This window comes from Bombyx mori, chromosome 22 (genome assembly GCF_030269925.1).
Source record: "Bombyx mori chromosome 22, ASM3026992v2".
Classification (NCBI taxonomy): domain Eukaryota; kingdom Metazoa; phylum Arthropoda; class Insecta; order Lepidoptera; family Bombycidae; genus Bombyx; species Bombyx mori.
In genome coordinates, this window is record NC_085128.1 from 13,277,915 (window position 1) to 13,298,533 (window position 20,619).

At 38.3% G+C, this 20,619-nt stretch overlaps 2 protein-coding genes and 1 long non-coding RNA gene across 4 annotated transcripts in view; 2 read left to right on the top strand and 1 right to left on the bottom strand.

Moving 5' to 3' along the window:
- LOC101738440 (kelch-like ECH-associated protein 1B) overlaps nt 1–5,763 on the bottom strand; it is a 31,762-nt gene extending 25,999 nt beyond the window's left edge. Inside the window, exons 1-2 of one of the 2 annotated variants that reach the window (XM_038018868.2) lie at nt 5,683–5,763; nt 4,011–4,174 (exon numbers count right to left, since the gene is read on the bottom strand). In XM_038018868.2, coding sequence (XP_037874796.1) covers nt 4,011–4,166 — 156 coding nt within the window. In that variant the 5' untranslated portion in view covers nt 4,167–4,174; nt 5,683–5,763. Of the gene's footprint in view, nt 1–4,010; nt 4,175–5,479 lie in introns of both variants that reach the window. The other variant, XM_038018864.2, reaches the window with a different exon arrangement.
- A 72-nt stretch (nt 5,764–5,835) lies between these two features.
- On the top strand, nt 5,836–9,665 carry LOC134201000 (uncharacterized). Its single transcript, XR_009976141.1, has 2 exons — nt 5,836–8,469; nt 8,940–9,665. It is a non-coding gene; the product is annotated as an uncharacterized LOC134201000 (long non-coding RNA).
- A 1,569-nt stretch (nt 9,666–11,234) lies between these two features.
- Nucleotides 11,235–17,151, top strand: LOC101745286 (ran-binding protein 3). The gene is made up of 6 exons (XM_038018845.2): nt 11,235–11,395; nt 12,663–12,788; nt 13,124–13,500; nt 14,287–14,433; nt 15,344–15,607; nt 16,453–17,151. Exons 1-6 carry the CDS (start codon nt 11,362–11,364, stop codon nt 16,750–16,752), a joined length of 1,248 nt encoding a protein of 415 aa, XP_037874773.2. The 5' UTR covers nt 11,235–11,361; the 3' UTR covers nt 16,753–17,151.
- The last annotated feature ends 3,468 nt before the right edge of the window (nt 17,152–20,619 follow it).

Below are 20,619 nucleotides of genomic sequence, written 5' to 3' on the forward strand. Positions count from 1 at the left end.
AGGTCCGATATTGTTAGCACTTGCGATATGTTTATAGCCACAGTATGTTGTACTACATACAAGTGACGCGCGATTACTTGCAACAAACGGGTGAACATTCAGTGATAGGCACAGCGGAACTCACTACTATCATTTTAATATAAAATTTTACTGTTGATAGGGCTTGTGCACACGTAGGTACTACGACCCTACATATTCCTGCCACAAAGTCTTACGGGTTTGACGACAGGAGCAGCCGTTGCGCTGTAGAATTGAAACTTAGGACTCACGTCTTAAGGTGGACTTTACGTTATTGATACCTTTGGGCTAAAGTAACTACTTAAACACCGTAATCTCCTGAACCGATCTAAGCAATAAATAAAAATACACCTTCTTTGTTGGCGCTAATCGTGTGCGTAGTCAGTAACAACAAGAAGAGAATTAATAGGACCAGTTTCAACGCAATCTATAATAAAAAAATAAATAAAGCGATAAATATTAATTGCTAATGTATTCAAATTTTTAAGAGAATATAACCTGATAAGATTTTACACTGCAACTTTTTAACGACTGACCCACTTCAGGGATGGATTAATAAAATTATTTTCCAGTAGTGGTCTATGTTAATGCAGAAATGCGTTCTTAAACTATAAATTTTTATAGTTCTAACGGTTTCGTCTAAGAAAATTTAAGCTAATAAGCATGGATAAGTTAATTATCAAGATTCCAAAATAAAAACATAAATTGATATGTAATACCTAACGACACGTTTTTTTTTTCTGATAAAAAAATAAAATGGAATTATAAATAGTTATAGCTATGGTTTTAGTTGTTCAGTAGTCATCATGACGCAGCGTTTCGAAATTAATTTATTGAATGTGTTCACTTGACCTTCATTTCACATTATCCCATTAAAATATTTCTCAAGACGTCTGTTAAGGTTTTTTATTGAACGCTAAACCATAATCGATTGCTAATCCAGTTTCCTCCTTAAAAAGTATAGCGCTTTGGTAAAAATAATTTACTTAAACATAATAATAATCAGACCGAATCATGATTTGAATATACACTTACTCCTTACTGGTGGTAGGATCTCTTGTGAGTCCGCGCGGGTAGGTACCACCGCCCTGCCTATTTCTGCCGTGAAGCAGTAATGCGTTTCGGTTTGAAGGGTGGGGCAGCCGTTGTAACTATACTGAGATCTTAGAACTTATATCTCAAGGTGAGTGGCGCATTTACGTTGTAGATGTCCATGGGCTCCAGTAGCCACTTAACACCAGATGGGCTGTGAGCTCGTCCACCCATCTAAGCCATAAAATAAAAAAAAACTTATTATTTTATATATTACGTATATAGGTAGGTAGACGAGCGGAACATCAAAACGGAAAGGAGCATTTAAAACATCACGTAATTACGTCAACCTAATTTTATCGAACCAACTTGATGTTTCACCCTACGTCACAATTCAATAACAGTCGGATCACGCGTCGCAATGTATCCAATTTGTAATTATAGGTATCAAATACTGTCTATGAATACAGGAATTTGATTTTGGAGTATTGAAATATTTCGCATAATGGAAAGATTAGGTTTTTTACTTAAGATTTATAAAATTTACTTACAGACTAAGAACTGTCTAAGTTAATTAAGATTTTGCTAATACAGAGCAGGTCGGAACAGAGGTTTAATTACCTAGATCTATTAAAAAAAACTCCTATTGAGATTCAGTTTATGAGATATAAATTGTTTTGAAATTAAATAAAATTTGTTTATCAAAAATGTTATATTTGAAACATTATTTGCGGTAGGCAGCGGCTTGGCTCTGCCATTGGCATTGCTGAAGTCCATGGGCGACGGTAACCACTCACCATCAGGTGGGCCGTACGCTCGTCTGCCTACAAAGGCAATAAAAAAAAATTACTAGCACGAAGCACTACTATTAAATATTTTTCAAGTAAACAAGAGTTTTGCTAGAATCATTTCGGGCTACATTTCAGCCGAGTTATGATATGGACATTATTTGTTCATATGTTGAATTTATTATAACGTCGTCAGTTCTCGAGAGGCACAATTTAAAAATATGTTTTAATTACATTATAATTTAAATATCACTTTTGTGTGTTTTTGTAAACATTATTGAGTGAGCTATAAATATAAATGAATGTTTGTCTCCCAAACAGCGTTTGCAATGCATTCATTCGGTTGTGTTCGATTGTGATGTAATTTAGTACAGTTATTATTGGTATTCCGGGGTGGTTTTTAGTACCGCTAACGCACGATAGATGGCACTTAAGTAGAGTTAAATGAAAACGTTTTCTTCCACACAATTAGAATTCAGTCATGTTCCAGTTTAAGATTTGAGAGATTACGATACGATTTATGTTTATACATATGTTCATTAATATTGTATAGATAAGTATATGTAATTATATGGATAAAAGAGAAATATTCTCGGCGGCTAATGTGGCCCGTCTACTCTATGTCGACGACAAACTGTTCAGTGAACAAGTCACTCTTCTGTTCGTCAACCATATTTCTTCTTTTTTTTAGTAGCTATCTATTGATGACATTTATTCTTATCAATAAAATAACCGTGGAAAGTGTTTAGCCACACTTTAAAAAAAAAGTTAATAACAAAACTATAACTAAATCAAATGTTAATTTAAATCTTGATGGGGCGAACAATAGGATGAAAATAATGAGTGTGTTAACCATACTACACAATATATTTATTATACGGCTATTATTGAGTAAAATACCTACATTGTGCTATTTTTTTAAAATACCGCTATGATGATAAGTTAGCGTGACATGACAGATTTAATTAGGTTTTTAGAGCGATTTGATTTTTAACAAAATTATGTAGTTTATAAAAAAATCACGCTTATGTAGCCAACTGAACTAACGTTCCCGATTTAATCCTATTGCCACTCGTCAGGATATTGAAACGAAGCCGAAGAAGAAATAAGCCATAAAATAATTGTATTGTTATCGGGTCTTGATGCGTGTAAAATTTTTATTTATTAATCAGACGTGTTGACGACATTGAAAGATTCCGTTACATACAAAGGAATGTACACATACATATCAAGCTAATAAAAGCGTGATAGAAATTAGATAAATCGCATCAAACACTAAACAGTGGAAAATTATCAGTTATAAATCCTGTGATGCACCGTAGAAGCGAGAGTCGTAGAGTACTTTTTTTTTATTGGCCTTGTAGCAGACGCGCATACGGCCTACCTTATGGTGAGTGGTTAACATCTACTGGTTACTACTGGTTATAGAACCTCTTTTGAGTCCGTACGGGTAGGTACCACCATACTGCCTATTTCTACCGTGAAGCAGTAATGCGTTTTTGTTTGAAGGGTGAGTCAGCCGTTGTAGCTGTGCTGACACCTTGAACTCATATCTCAAGGTAGGTGACGGCATTTACGTTGTAGAAGTCGTCGTGGCCTAAAGGATAAGACGCCCGGTGCATTCGTATCGAGCGATGCACCGGTGTTCGAATCTCGCAGGCGGGTACCGCCGCTAGTTGTGGGTATAACGACGAAAGGAAAGATCTTGCACCGAGCGGGTGAGATTGCCCGGTAGACCGATGGTCTGAATGTTGTAGTTCGGAACTTGTATTTGAGGCCGTCAGCGCAAAAGTGGCCTAACCCACAATTTTTTATATTCAAGCTTATATATATATACATATACATATATTGGAATTTATTTAAAATTTAATAAATTTTGATGCAAAACCGGCCTATCCATAGTTTCACCCATAGATAATAGATAGCTTTGTAAACATCATTTTTACGCGTATGGTCTTTTTGTCTACTCAAATTTAAATTCATGAAAATTCAAACCTAGTTGCCTCCATACTAACTATAGTAAGCTTAGGCCACTTTCGCGCTGACGGCCTCATTTATGCAAGCTTGAAAATGTCGCAAGCGAGATTCAGGCAGATATCTTGAGTTATATGATGGCTACCGCCACATACTATTTCCTTTAGGTTCACAGTTCAGAAAATGTTTATAACTTACCTTCATGAACTCACTGATGTAATTTCCCATGCAGAATGTCATATCGCCGATCTCGTTGGACCCACTCCCGGCGGAATCCTCGAAGTTGCTGTCACAACTAATCGGAGGCAGGTCATCCAGCATGTTGGTCCGTCGCGAGTCTTCGTCAGTTTCCATTATTGTACCTGCGACAATAAAACCGTTTATTTACAGCATTACGATGCATTTTCGTTTGACGTAAATTAGCCGCTGTTTCCAAGGAATTTTTGATAAACGTCAAGTCCGTTGACATCATAATCAGATGCTACCTTGAAACACCGGGTCGAACCGGATAAACATTTTTGTTTTTTTTTTTGTAAAAAAAAACACAGGAAATACTATCGCCGTGCCTTGTTATAAATAAATAACTACTTTATAAACATTTTGGTAGCCTAAGGAAATATTCCAGCAACACTATGTAGGTAGTTGGTGAGTTTACTGGGTTCAAGTTCAGCAAGTGTGCTAACACTGGCTCTAGCAAGAACAGTGCTTCGCAGAATTACCACCGGATCGGAATCGCGAATCATTGAGAAGATCCTACTAGATACTCAGTGGGTTATTATTACATGCAATGTATGTAAATTCGATGAATAACGTTAAAAATGGATACATTACAATTTACAACAATTTAATATCGTCTTAGTAATCCTAGCAACTCCAGTAGATCATAAATTATCAAACGGTACCTTTCTTTAAACTGTTACCTATATGATGTCGCGATAAACCCCATTTTGGTAGCCACAAATTCATTATTACTAAAAGTTTTGCTGTTTTATGTTTTATTTGTGATGTTTCGGTAGAGTGAACTGTTGTAATTTACCACTTGAGTACATTTTAAAATTGGCGGTGTTATTTTAATGAACAAAAAAATTTGCGTGTAATTAGTATTTAAGACGTGAACCGTACTATCTGTCTTACTATGGAACTATAAAACTATGGAGAAAATCTGTTATTCGGCTTCAATAAAAACGAATTCCACATGATCATGAGTGCTCTGCAAAGAACAACCGACTATGATGATGATGACAGTCTTACGCTTATTACTTTTTAGTTTAAGAATGACATATTTTTTAAGTACCGATGTAGCTCACGTTATTTACATTTTATTTAAAAGCACAAAATAGGCTTCACAAAATAATGGTAAAACTAACACTTAGTTCGTCTCAAACAAAGATAACAAAATTATTTCATGTTTAATTTTACTTTTACTAATTCTACGTTTAAACTTTTGTTTCATTAGGGATTTTTTAACAAAAATAAACATTAAGTTTATAACTTTTTCTGCAATTGAAAGATTATATATTCTGTCTGTTTCACTTCACAATTGTACATGAGCAGAGTATCAATTGAAGAGCGTCAGAGGTTATTAAATCTTAAATTCGCTAGATTGAGATCGATAAAGATATAAAACACAACCGCTTTGTAGCTTTCAATTTATTTACTTCTCGTACCATTTTTAATACTGCAATTCCCACATCGGCCAGTACAAATTGTAACGGCATCAACCTTCATCACTGTAATTTTACAAGCACTTCACTAGATCACAATTTTATCGACTTTATACACTGCATATCACAGTATTCCATTTGTTTATCTAGAACAACCGACGCAGTCGACTACGGGTAGATATCTCTCACCGACTGTCGACGCTTACCTGATTTGGCTTCGACGTGTTCGTCCCGTGGATCTTATCAAGCGACGTCACTGTTATCACACCGAATCACAAGTACCCAGTACAATATGACGTATTAACGACTAGGAGTGGGTAATATCGGTTTTGCCGCGTATCGAATCGTATCTATATATCGAGGATCAATATCGGATATTGAATCTATATATTTTCTGAATCTATATATTGATGGAATACCCCAGAACAACTTGGCGTCGCTCGGTGGAGCAGGAGCTAGGGGTCTTGGGCATGACGTGGGAGGAGCTAGAACAGACTGCCCAAGACCGATACAAATGGAAAAATTTGATTCGAGCCCTACACCCCAGCAGAGGGTAATAGGAAAGCATGATGATGCTGATGATGATATATTGATGTATGCTAGTAGATTTTCTCGATTCATGATATTTGAGATTTGAAACGATACGCTGATATAATATCGTAGTAGATATAGATTTAAGTCAACGTTATACGGTTGGTTTTCTGATATCAATTTATAATATGATCTTAAAGTAATAAAAATAACATGAAAATAAAAATATCAAAAAAACTTTCCTTCATGCTTTTACCAGGCTTAGGACTGGCTACATTATTTTCAGTTTTTAGTATTTTGTGTCTTAATTTAAAATTACAAAATATACCAAAAGAGTGTAGATTTCAAAAGTTTAATACAAACACAAGAAATAAACTCAATTATTTGGATTCAACTAAAAATAGAAAAATGTGTACTTTAAAAATCAAACACAAAAAACTTTTAAGTATTTATAAACACTTGTCCAAAAATTCTAGTTCAAGGTCAAAGCGCGTGAAATTAAATTCAACGATGCAAATAGGCTATACTGCATTCAAGTTAGGGTCGAAAGTTGAAACTTCTTTCCTTAATTGTATCCTGCTGATACGCTAAGAATAATCTACAGACATATGGACTTAAATATAAGGTTTACAATTGTATGGATAATGCCTGTTTCTGTTTCATTCATCACATGATATCGTGCGCTCACTCACTCTGGCCGATTCGATACGAACCAAACGAATATTGCTGATATTAACGAATCGGTACGATATGCCGATGCGCATCACATCGAGCAATATCGTGTATCGGCTGATATCGAAATATAGATTTCGATTCACGAATCGGTCCGATATGGCGATGCGCATCACATCGAGCAATATCGTGTATCGGCTGATATCGATATATAGATTTTGTGCGGGGCGATATCGGATTCAACGATATTGCTGCGATATATAGATATTGAATCTATATACGATTTATATCACCCACTCCTATTAACGACGGTACGCTTACTCGCATTTCAAATTTGAGCCGCGGTTAGTACGCTAGACTCTACGCGATGCACGTATCAAATTCAGAGAATACACTTTTTTTTCGTATCAACCTTCTTAGCGTGCCATTTATGGTATTTATATGAACTAAACTAATTTAATTATGGCATTATTTTTCCGGTTTAATAATTTCCGAAGTTTCTAATGTAACTTTTTTCGTGAACGAAGGAATATGAATAAAGCACGTGTCGGTTAGTACTAGTGAATAGTTTTCAATGCCAAAGTCTCGCCGAGGTGAGTGGCATTTCTTTATAAAATCCTTTATAAAATTTGGCTGCGACTGAAACGCTTACGAATTGTTCAAAAACCATACACGTGCGCTTGCAGCTGAGTAGACAACGTCGCTGCCAGGCCGCGTTTAATAGAGATGTTCCATGAATTACATCAAAAAGTTTTATTTAATTCCTAATGTTCTTGAGACCACTAAATTACAAACATAAAAAAAAATTGATGTTGCTGTTATGTAAAAAATGTCTGTCGTGGTTTAGTTAGCAATATCTGTATAACTGATGAATATATAACTAATAATACACATAACTGATGTATAGCTCATCTGGATGATGAACGTAAGTATTAAGTTAAATAAAATATCATAAAAAGAAATTCTAATATGGAAACGGTTTGTTGTTACATGTTTTGATAAGAAAAATGTAGATTGCGAGCCATTGAGACTACACAACAATGTAATATTTCTATAATGGGCGACAAGACAAACCACTCATAGCTCACCTTTTCTCTAGCAGTTATAATAACCCATAGATACCATAGTGGATACTCACTTTAACTGATCTCACTTTAAATGTGTATCACGGTTTCATTGATATGACAGTTATCACAAAGTTGAGGCCAGACTATGTGTTTAAGAAAAAAATAGTATGATTTTACCTAACAATTCAGACCAGCCACACAACTTAAAGATGGAAGCTGAGGTTTTAAGTAGTGGTAGTAGTTGCTGGAATATAATATCAAGGGTTGAAAGGCTATTTCGTTTAAGCAACATTTACCTTAATATGTGACATTTTATATATTATTATCTTTGTAATTAAAAGTCCCTTTTATTTAGTATTAACATCCATCATTCAACGTTTTTAATTAAACTTTTTAGTTTGAATGGCAAATAGCTGAAGAAGTTTTTTTGTTATAAAATTTTAACCTTTAAATGACTCTACTGTGCAGTTGCAAAATTTTGCTTAAGCCAAATGGCCTTCACCCCTTAAAATCTTTATACATTTTCAGAATAATTTTCATATCCAAAATCTTCCAGATGTATGTATGTTTTTGTAATCTGAATGAAAACTTTATATTCAAAATGTTTACCTTACAGCAACATATTACTTGCAAATAATGAAGAATGTACCATGCTAAATGAATTTAATATACATATAGGCACTGAAGTGTTTGAGACAAATTACATATTACTCTTTGCTTTTTGTGCTTTAAAATTATTTATTTATTTATTTATTTAAGGATTACCGACAGGGTTTACAGTAAGACATAAAATAACATTGACATGTATAGAGCAATTGATAACTGCAACTCTAATTAGAGGCAATCACAGCATGCATTACATTAATATATCAATAGAGATTTAACAATACTATTAATAATAATAAAAAATTTAAAACAAAAGAAAGACAACAAGGACAGTAATACCCGAGTACTCAGACCAAGGCTAAGGCTGAGGTTCAATAACAACTTTTTATAATTTTGTTCTTGAATATTGGAAGGGAATCACCAAATATGTCAAGGTTTTCAACTTTTCTGACTAGATTATTATAAAGGTTAGTTAGACGAGGAGTAGGTGAGTGCTTGCCTAGATTGGTTCTGCTAAAGCGGGTGCTGAAAAGAGCAACGGGGCGACGAGGTAACCTGGATGGCACCTTCAAAGAGAATTTATTGAGGATGGATTATAAATGTTAATGTCATTTTTCTGACAGCCTGGTACGTTCTTAGATTAATAATTGTATAAATAAGCTTCAGTATTTTGCCATGGTCCATTTTTAATTTCACATAACTTTGTTATGTTTAAATTTATACTTAAGTTACACATAATTTTTTTTAGATTAAATTTCACTTCACAGCACTCTTAAATGCTTTGTATGTTATATGGTATCCATATTTCAAGATTATCATATTTAGAATTATGTAGTCACTGTAAAATGTTTTAATAGGTAAAAAAGGAATGCGTTTTGCAAAATCAGCTGGCTTTGAAGAGTGTTGCGTATTAAAAATAAGCTAAAGTTATTTGAATAGACTAATATTTTTTTATTTATTTATTGAGATTCAAACTAACTAAATTGACACCTATCCCACTGTAAGTTGGTTTTAATATTATTTGAATTTTTCCTATTTAAGTTTTTTCTTCCATTTATTTCATTAGGAAATTGTAAACAGAAATGAAACAAATTTTATAAGGTTTGTTTTATTGATACCATACTAAAATATAGTCCAAAATTTATTAAAAAAAACTTGCAAAGTTGCTATTTACTTTCATTTGTGTAATTTTATTTTCATAGTTTTTAGGTTGGAAATCATGCTGGGCAAGAAACTTCTTTTTATATTTTAGTCTTTAACGTACTATATGTTTTATCTACACTGAAAATTAAACGTGATGAAACAAAATCAAATGTGATTTTCATTTCAAATATTTAAAAACAAAAAAAAGATTTACCTTTATTTACTATTTGAAGTCGCCTTTATGCAAGCCCAATGTATATTCGTTTCCGAAAGAAACAACCAATTATCTACATAGAAATCGAAGTTTGTAAACTTCAACTCTCATAAAACTATTAATTTTACTAAAACACATTTGTATGATTAGTGTGTTGTAATTGTAAATAATACGTGATCTGATAACACTATACGTAAGTTATTTTTATTGGAATGTAATAATAATATTTTACGTTGGTAACTACATAAACTAATGGCTTTTGTTTAAATGACAAATGTAAAATGTGGTAGGTTTTCACAAACAAAATTTCGATTCCAGAGGCAACTGCTGATAGTAGGTACACAAATAATGACAATGTCGTTTGTTTGAAATTTGAATCGCTGATTGGACAAACAAAGGGAAGTAAGCCCAGACACCTAACTCTTGCAAAAAAGGTCGAAGACATTTTAAGTTGTGATAAAAATGTACAAATTACTACAAATTAAATCAAATTTGGAAAGAATATATTAATTATGAATTGATATGGATTTAAAAGAGGTGAAACGAGACAAAATCGCATGTTAGACGCGTTGAAGTGAAATAGCCGTAAAAGAATAGAAGAATTATAGAAGGTAAAATAGTGGGGATTCTAAGAGTCCAGTTAACTATTTGAAGAACCTGAGAAATTACATCCTGCGCTTAGTTTCACAATGCCAACCTTGAGTTCTTTCAAAAATGCTAAACGATTAATAAGCTGCCACAACACCACAACAAAGGTTTGGTTGTGCTTTTCGATTTTAAGCGTCGGATTTACAGAAAATATCATGTCTGAAAATTGCGGTAAAACATGGTAAATTTACTTATACTCGCTCTCGTTAATATCACTATGTTATGCATTCTTAGCTCTAATTTGTCTGCCATAGTTGATTCTCACCCGTGACTCTATCAGACCTATTATATATTAATAAAGAGTATGTGTTGTATTTTTAATTAACGTTGTTTTTTTATTGCTTAGTGAGTGGACGAACTCACAGCCCACCTGGTGTTAAGTGGTTACTGGAACCCATAGACATCTACAACGTAAATGCGCCACCCACCTTGAGATATAAGTTCTAAGGTCTCAGTATAGTTACAACGGCTGCCTTACCCTTCAAACCGAAACACATTACTGCTTCACGGCAGAAATAGGCAGGGTGGTGGTACCTACCCGCGCGGACTCACAAGAGGTCCTGCCACCAGTAATTACGCAAACGTATAATTTTGTGGGTTTGATTTTTATTACACAATGTTATTCCTTCACCGTGGTATTCAATCGTGAACATTTGTTGAGTACGTATTTCAATAGAAAAATTGGTACCCGCCTACTGCGGAATTCGAACACCGGTGATACTGAAACTGCTAATTTTACGGTCTGAGTAGTCAATTAATGTATTTTAAGTCGATGGGGAACTGCCTTATCTGTGAAAATATTGAAACTGGTGGGCAGTTGCACTCGGGTTCCTAAATATTAGACGTATTAAGTATGACTTGGGCAACAACTATGTTATCAACTGCCTTTGCCGATTAATTATCAAAAATATAAATGGCCGCACTAATCTGTGCAAAGAGCAGTTTTAAAAAATAAAAACAGTTCTGCGTTTTGGTAACTAGCAACTCAAAAAGTGAGAAAAAAAATGAAAAAATCGACAATGGAAGACGCAAAGCAAGGTACAAAATTAAATTTTATTTTGTGAATAGTGACACAATTGCAAAGAAACATAACGCACAACTTTATTAAAATTCATACAGCCCATAATAGTTCTAATAAAATTCAATGACTTACCGTATTCTAGTTACCTTAACAGGATGCTCTAGTAAGCCCTCATGCTTCATCGCCAACGTAATATTTATTACATAGTGCCGACGGCGAAAACTAGTCATTTCTCGCAGTAAAGACCCTTCTTTATACACTGTAAGATTTGAACAACGCTTTGTGAACAATGAAATATTGATCTTCTCTTTTTCACATGTTCAAATACGCTATCTAACATCGTCAACAAGTTTTGCACTACTTTATGATGTGAACTTGATTCGCTTTTACTAAAATAGTAGTGGTTTAATAAACTAGAATACGTTAATAAATAAATAACCCTATATTTCTGATCTAGTAAGATGCAATAATGTTAAAACAAACAATGTAAACTGGAAGAGATTTAGGTACATGATCACTGTGTTGGCCATTCACAATCTTAAGTCAAGTTGTGGTTGTTTTGAAACTAGATTTTTTCAACTATTTATTGATTTCGATAAAGCCATCAAAATTATTCAATCTTTAAATCATTCACACTTGTTTAAGTAGACTTTAATTGTGTATATATGCAAACTATAGTAAGGACAGTTGTAGTCTAGAGAGAAAATTAGATTACCTGTCAACATTTAGTTGATTCTCCAAATATTCTGGAACTTCTCAAGTTTTTGCCTCATTTTCATATTCTTTTTTTATTTTATTATTTATTGCCTGGATATGTGGTTGAGCTCACAGCCCACCTGGTGTTAAGTGGTTACTGGAACCCATAGACATCTACAACGTGAATGCGCCACACACCTTGAGGTATAAGTTCTAAGGTCTCAGTATAGTTACAACGGCTGCCCCACCCTTCAAACCGAAACGCATTACTGCTTCACGGCAAAAATAGGCGAGACGGTGGTACCTACCCGTGCGGACTCACAAGAGGTCCTACCACCAGTAATTGCGCAAATTATAATTTTGCGGGTTTGATTTTTATTACACGATGTTATTCCTTCACTGTGGAAGTCAATCGTAAACAATTGTCAAGTACGTATTTCATTAGAAAAATTGGTACCCGCCTGCGGGATTCGAACACCGTTGCATCGCTATATACGAATGCACTGGACGTCTTATCCTTTAGGCCACTACGACTTTATCCAAAACTTTATTCAAAACAATGGTATTATAAGATCTTAATTTTTTTAGAAAAAACCCCAGGAGATATGTGCAATGGAACATCACAAACCAGAATGGTATTGGCCAAGCCTCGCTTAGGAGGATTTGGATCACCTAGTTTTAGTTCCACTTCGAATAAAACAAATAATCCTTTTGGTAAGATTTATATAAAAATGGACACTTGTGATATTTTCGACTGGCTGCAATTAATTATTATTTTGTTGGGCATGTCTTTCGGACATAATTTCTTGTAAATTTTTTATAGTTGAGTAGATAATGTTTAACTTAATAATTTTTAACTCTCGTTAGTTTTCCTGTTGTCTGTTTATTACTTGTATTTATTAATTTTAAACTAACCTATAACTAACTTACACTTACCTTTATAAAATTTATACCCAACTTAATAATTTATTCAAATTAAAATCAAACATGGCTAGAGCCATTTCAACCAAATTTTGTTTTTGTTTTGATTAATGCCAATATTTTCTTAGGTTCAGTGCTACGCCCTCCACAATTGAAAGCGACAACTAATCCATTCCTTAAACCAAACCCAATTGAAGAATCAGGAAAGGAGAAAGACAAAGAAGCTTCTGAAAACAGACTCAATGAATCCAAAGAGAATATCGAGGTGCCACAGTTTGTGCCTTTAGGTGGAGCAAATGTGGCTTCTCGCAATGTAAATGCGGTGCCAGCAACCAACAGCCCAGCCGCACCTAGTTTTGTGTTTGGTCAAAATCTTAGTGAAAGGGTAGTTATTAAAGAAAATGGGAATAATGGTGAAGCCTCCGCGACAGAACATAGCTCTTCAAATGGGACAACTGAATTACTTTTCACAAATGCTGCAGCTTCAGTTAAAGAAAATAATCAGGTGTGGTTCCTTTTCATTTGTGAATAGAGTATAATGGAGTTTTGTGATTTTGATCTTAGAAAGTAGTTTGATTTTATTGGCATCAGGGCTAGCAAGAGCAGTTAACAGCCCTTAGACATTATGAAGTAATAGAAAAATATATCCATATTGTTGTTGGTTATCATACTCTTCAATTTGATGCATAACTGTAACAATGTAGAACAACAAGGGCAGTGGTATTGTTACTTTTAATCATGATGCATGCATTTTTTTTTTACTGCATAAATGGGTGGACGAGCTCACAGCCACTACCTGGTGTAAAGCGGCTACTGGAGCTCATAAACATCTACAACGTAAATGTCGCCACTCACCTTGAGTTATGAGTTCTAAGGTCTCAGTATAGGTAAATTTAGTCATGATAATGATTCATAAATTGTACATATTTATTTTAACTGAATATTGTTCCTTTATTGTTATAAATATTTGTGAAGACAACCTGGGTACATAATGATCCGGACTGTAGCTTAAGTCATTGATTCTTTTCTTTTAAAAAATGCCTTAGATAGCTGCAACATTGGAACTGTCAAAACATATTCTTAACTTTTTGACTACAGCTATCATGAATAGATGACGGAATGCCAGTTTAATAAAGTTTTATTTTATTTGTTAAAATATAATATTTGATTGTTTAGAAAAACACATAAAATTTATGAATAGTAGCAAATGGGTTACAATACTATTAGTATTGTAAAGTAAACATTTCAAGATAAAAATATTATGTAATACATTTAGAAATGTATTTTTCAGGAATCTGAGTCTAGTAGAGCTGAAACAAGTAATCGTGATGCCTTAGTAGCAGCTGCTGCAGAATACGAAAGATCACATGCACGACCTCTGCCGCCTACTACAAACTGTACAATCACTGGGGAAGAGGACGAAACAAATGTTTTACAGGTTTTAAAACTACTTAATAATAAATTACAGTTTTTATTTATTTATTGATGCATTAGTTTACACAGTCTTGTGCATATTGAATACCCTGTGTTCCGTGCTGGATGTCTTGTTGTTCTCTTCAATGAAACGATTTGGCTCTTATTTACAGGCTTATTAAAAGATAAAAACTGAAGAACAAATAATCATGAAGTGCAATATAGTGTACTAGAAAATGTAATAGTTAAAGATGTATATGCATTCGTGATCGCTCCATGAAGTGAAGCTCGGTGGTGGGCGAGAATAAAAATTTGTTTGGAGAGGGATTTAGAGATCCTTAACACCCTGTATTATCATTGAAATGTTTTATAAACAATGCTTAGAGAATGTATTGCAAGATGAAGCGTGACTTGAAATAATCCAAATTTTACTAAGACATAAAAATAAAAAGACCTGTTAATAATTTTTTTTATTGTCCTTGTAGACAGACGAGCATACGGCCCACCTGATGGTGAGTGGTTACCGTCGCCCATGGACTTCAGCAATGCCAGGGGGAGAGCCAAGCCGCTGCCTACCATTAAACCTTACCTTAAATCAGTTAAGGTTTTTTATTTATTTATTGCTTAGATGGCTGAATGAGCTCACAGCCCACCTGGTGTTAAGTGATTACTGGAGCCCATAGACATTTACAACGTAAATGCGCCACCTACCTTGAGATATAAGTTCTAAGCTCTCAGTATAGTTACAACGGCTGTCCCACCCTTCGAACCGAAACGCATTACTGCTTCACGGCAGAAATAGGCCAGGCGGTGGTACCTACCCGTCCCGACTCACAAAAGGTCCTACCACCAGTTAAGGTTTTACTCTATTAACGTTTTAGTTGTAGTTTATGGTCCAGTAAGAACGAATTCTAAAGGTTGTTGTACATTATCAGATCTCATGTCGGTTGTTCGCGTGGGAGGCGGGCAGCTGGCGGGAGCGCGGGCGCGGCGTGCTGCGGCTCAACGAGTGCGGCGGCGGCGGGGCGGGGGCGGCGGGGGGCGGGGGCGCGCGGCTCGTGGTGCGCGTGGCGGGCTCGCTGCGGGTCGTGCTCAACACCAAGCTGTGGCCCGACATGCTGGCCGACCAGGCCGGACCCAAGTCGCTGCGCATCACCGCGCTCGACGCACAACAGCAGATCAAACTGTTCCTCATTATGGTAATGCACTCCTTATTGTACTTTTATGACTTCTAAATCACAGACCCAAAGTTTTTGAGATGAATAGATTACCTTCGTTACTTAAGGTAGTTTATAGAAGATGAATGTGTCTTCTATACTAATATAATAAAGGTGAAGAGTTTGTTTGTTTGAATCTCAGGAACTACTGGTCCGATTTGAAAAATTCTTTCAGTGTTAGATGGCCCATTTATTGAGGAAGGTTATAGGCTGTATAACATCACGGTAAGACCAATACAAGTGGAGCACCAATAAAGAATGTTTCAAAATCGCTCCTTGACATTCTATTTCACTTTCTGTGTAAATGAAGTGGGAGTAAAATTTAACGTTATGCCAAGGTAATTGTTCCACGCGGACGGAGTCGCGGGCAAATGCTATTTATTTATTTATTTATTTACATAAGTACTGCCACATCACAAACATCTAACATTGAAAATAAATTTAAACTAATTTATGGCCTGATGCATGTGACAACAATGGCGTACATAGCATTGGACAATGTCGTACATGGCATTGGACATCTATCATTCATAAATGACGTATTATTTGCGAAGAATCATCCATGCAAATAAAAGAAAACTTATCAAAACGGTCATTATGTAAATGTGCTTAGTACTAACACGATGCTGCTAAAAGGCAACAGAAAGTGCGCGATGCTTACTTTGAGACCTTAGTTAGTTTGAGACGTTAGTATTGTGTCACACTAATCGCAAAAAAATCTAAAGCAAATGAAGAGTCGTTTTCATTTAATTAAATAATTGTAGTGGCATAGTGATGAGTGTAATTGTCAGATCAGACGTGATGAATGCTGTGTACTAAATTTGCAGGGTTCCCCGGCCGACATAGTTCAGTTGACGAGAGCTATAAAAGCTCGAGTGCAAACGAGCAAGAAGCCGGCGGGCGGCGCGCGCGGCCACATCGCGCCCTCGCAGTCGGCCGCCGCGCGCCTCGACGCCGACGCGGACGACTGCGGCGACCGGCTGGCGGCGGCGCCCGGTGCGCCCGAGTACCAGTCCAACGTCGACGGCATGCGGGACGACAACGAAACCAAACCCCTGAAAAGGAAAGAGCCAGTCGACGACGAAACCTCGCCGAAGAGACAGTGCCCCGAAATAGTAATAGATTGATGTCGCGCGTGACGCTCGCGCTGACACGGCGGTACACGAACTTAGTGCTGACAAGCGGACAATGCATTCGACTTTACGAGCTCTGGGTTCAAACAAATCTTGTATATTATGTGACTAATAGATTGTGTAGTAATATTTATAAATACATAATTAAATTATAACGATGCAACATTGTTGGTTATTACTGATGCAATGGCCATATTTAGAGACCACACTGGCATTTAAACTTAGTACAAACTTGTGGTATTTTGTGGGTTGAGCTCGAAATTTTCATTTTCACATTCCAAAGGTTGCACGGAGGGCCACGCGGCCCCCGCGCTCGGCCAGAGCTGGAAACCAAATAAAACACTGAAATGATTATTTTCATATAGAATATAACAAATAAATAATTTCTTAAAAGTTTGGGCTTATATTCATTATGATTGATCCAGAGTATGTATCTTGTTCCTTATTATTCCTTAACCAAATGTGCTGTAAATAATCAAGAGATAAAATAATAAGCATTTCGGACAGTGAATTTCCTCGAGAAAAAGAAGGTCCAAATTGTTGTAACGGTCATACCGACATTGGAAATCAGACGCCACGGTCCATTGAAACATGATGAGGCGAGCTGGATTCATATCAATCATTATTATTATTTACAGTATATTTTTGAAATGTTATGAATAAAAAAGCTTTTTATAAAACGGTTTATAATTTTAAAATACTATTATATTGAAGGGCGCGTGTCTCCGACCCGAGAGATACCAGCGTAGAGTTCCAGACTGAGAAATCTCGTCTTTGTAATATGTATGATTATTATTATTATTTATTTATATTTATTTAAAATCTTATTAATTAGACAATATTATTATTATTAGTATAGACTCAATAGTGCTTCAATAATCATATTATCCCAACCGTTTTAGCTTAAATGCTCGACTTCCTTACCACAGAACCAGAAGGACGTTAGGACTGTGCAAACAAAACCCACAAACTTAAGAGCTGAATTGTAACTCGGAACAGTAGGAAATACTCATCGCATTGTGAATTCCATCAGCAACCCTGAGACAATATCGTAGTCTTAACTGTATGACCGTTGTCACAGCCTTCGAATGTGCGACTGTTTTGAGGCAGTTATTTTTTTTAATGCTTAGATGGGTGAACGAGCTCACAGCCACTTCGATAAAGCAGCACGACACGAGAACCCTCTTATCGTGGCCGCCGGTAACTACACTCCCGATCCTGCGGACAGAATGGAAAGCAGTCGACGTCGCCCCAAACGTCATTTCGTATCCTCCCGATCCACTAACGGTGCTTTTAGGTAACTCAAGCACCGGTCATCGTTCTCGTCGAACCCGTCGCTTGCAACGAAGGGCTCGACGAGTAAATCAACCCTCAGACACAGCCCACTGAGTTTCTTGCCGGATCTTCTCAGTGGGGCGCGTTTCCGATCCGGTGGTAGATTCTGCGAAGCACGGCTATTGCTAGGGTTCGTGCTAGCAACGTCGTCAGGTTTGAGCCCCATGAGCACACCTACTAGTTAAGGTACCGCTGAAATAGCCTCTCAAGGCTATCAGCTTAAGTAAAAAAAAAAGAGCTCAGCCCACCAGGTGTTAAGTGGTTACTCGAGCCCATAGATATCTACAAGGTAAGTGCGCCACCCACCTTGACATATAAGTTCTAAGGTCTCAAGTATAGTTACAACGGCTGCCCCATCCTTCAAACCGAAACACATTACTGCTTCACGGCAGAAATAGGCAGGGTGGTGGTACTCAAAATCAAGCCCGCAAAATTCTAATTTGCGTAATTATCAGCGATAGGCAGCGGCTTGGCTCTGCCCCTGGCATTGCTGAAGTCCATGGGCGACGGTAACCACTCACCATCAGGTGGGCCGTATGCTCGTCTGACTACAAGGGCAATAAAAAAAAAAAATAAAAAAAAAAATTACACGCAATTTAGAATTTTGCCGGCTTGATTTTTATTATACGATGCTACCGTGCTTACTTCACCGTGGAAGTCAATCGTGTACATTTGTTGAGTACGTATTTCATTAGAAAAATTGGTACCAGCCTGCGAGATTCGAACACCGGTGCATCGCTCAACACGTATGCACCGGACGTCTTATCCCTTAGACCACGACGACTGCCAAATGCCAAAAGCTGGCAGCTTAGTAACTTTTTATTTATTATTTGTATATTTAAGACGCGATGAGCTTTCGATCCACCTTTTTTTTTTTTTTTTTTTTTTTTTGGTCAGGAGGAAATCGCCGGACTTCCGCCCTTTTCTGGGGATACTGGGCGGGGTATGTCAGAGTCGAACTGACTAAAACCTCCTGTCGCTCAACAACCAACGTCCAAACCTCGCATGAGACAGAACTCATGACAAGGCAAAGGGGGGAAAGTGAAGCGTTTAGTGCGGAGCACATCTCTCCCATCACCCTCCCCCTCGGGACGCCGGACTGGCGGTCGTCGGCGCCACGACCACCAGCCCTCTCGGTCGGCAGACTGTCCGAAGCCCGCCTAGATGGCGCCGGTTAGAGTGGGTTACCCTACGGAATACCCCGCTGGGCCAGAACCAGCGTGGGTCGAGGATAGCCGGCCTTCCATCACCCGGATGCTCTTGCGTAAAACGCGTGCAGAGCAGCTTGCACGTCGTCTTCTTAGGCCCCCCTCGCCGGTCCCCAGACCGACATGTGAGGGGGACCCGAAACACTTAGAGGGCCAGGGCTTGGGCGAGATCCGCCTCCCTGGCCCCCGCTCGACGGCGGCGGGATTGTGCGTCTCTCACGCGCCCCGCCGCCTCCTTCTGCGAGATGGTGCACTCGCAGAAGTCGAGCATCGCCTTCCACGACTCGTCGTCGCCGAGCATCGATGCCACAACACTCGGCAACGACAAGTCGGTTCCTATTTTTGCGACGAGGACACGGCGCCACCCCTCCCATGCGGGGCAGGCGACGAGCGTATGCTCTGCCGTGTCCAAGTCGCAACCACAATGGTGGCACTCTGCCGTCGGCTCGGCTGTGATCCGGTGCAGGAACTCACCGAAACAACCATGCCCAGTGAGCACCTGCGTAAGCCGGAAAGTGAGGCGTCCTCTGTCACGATTCACCCAATCCACAAGGACCGGGCGAATCGCCTCGACGGTCCTACGACCAGCCGAAGGATCAGCCAGCCGTCTGGACCATGACTCCAGCACGGACCGCCGAGATTGGGCCCTCCGTGCTCTGACCACACTGGGGCTGGGACGCGCCACGCCCCGGGCACGAAGTTCAGCCCGCCACCTATAGTCAGCGGCGAGCGCCTCCGCTTCCAGAACCCAAGGCGGCGTCCCAGCCAGTACACACGCCGCCTCAAAGGAGATGGTGCGATAACCACGGATGACCCTGACCGCGATGGTGCGTTGCGGCCGTTGCAGCAGCTTCGCCACCCCCACGGCCAGGGACTGGCCCCACACGGGCGCCCCGTATAGGGCCATTGATCGCACCACCCCCGTATAGAGACGGCGCGTCACCTGGTCAGGCCCCCCGACGCTGGGCAGAAGCCGGCTTAGCGCGCCGGCCACCCCCAACAAACGAGGGACCAGGTTCTGAAAGTGAGCACGGAAGGTCCAACGACTGTCCAGAATGAGGCCGAGGTACTTCAACTGCACCCCGACCCCGATACGGACGCCTCCAACCACGATATGGGCATCGACAGGTGGCACTCTCCGGGGCCTGTGGAACCACATGGCCTCGGATTTACTGAGCGCCACGTCGAGGCCCAATCTCCTAATTTTGCCGACGACATGCGCCACCCCAGCCGTAGCAAGACGGGCAGACTCAGCAAAACTCCCCCCCCGGGCCACGACCAACGTGTCGTCCGCGTAACATATTACGCTCAGGCCCGG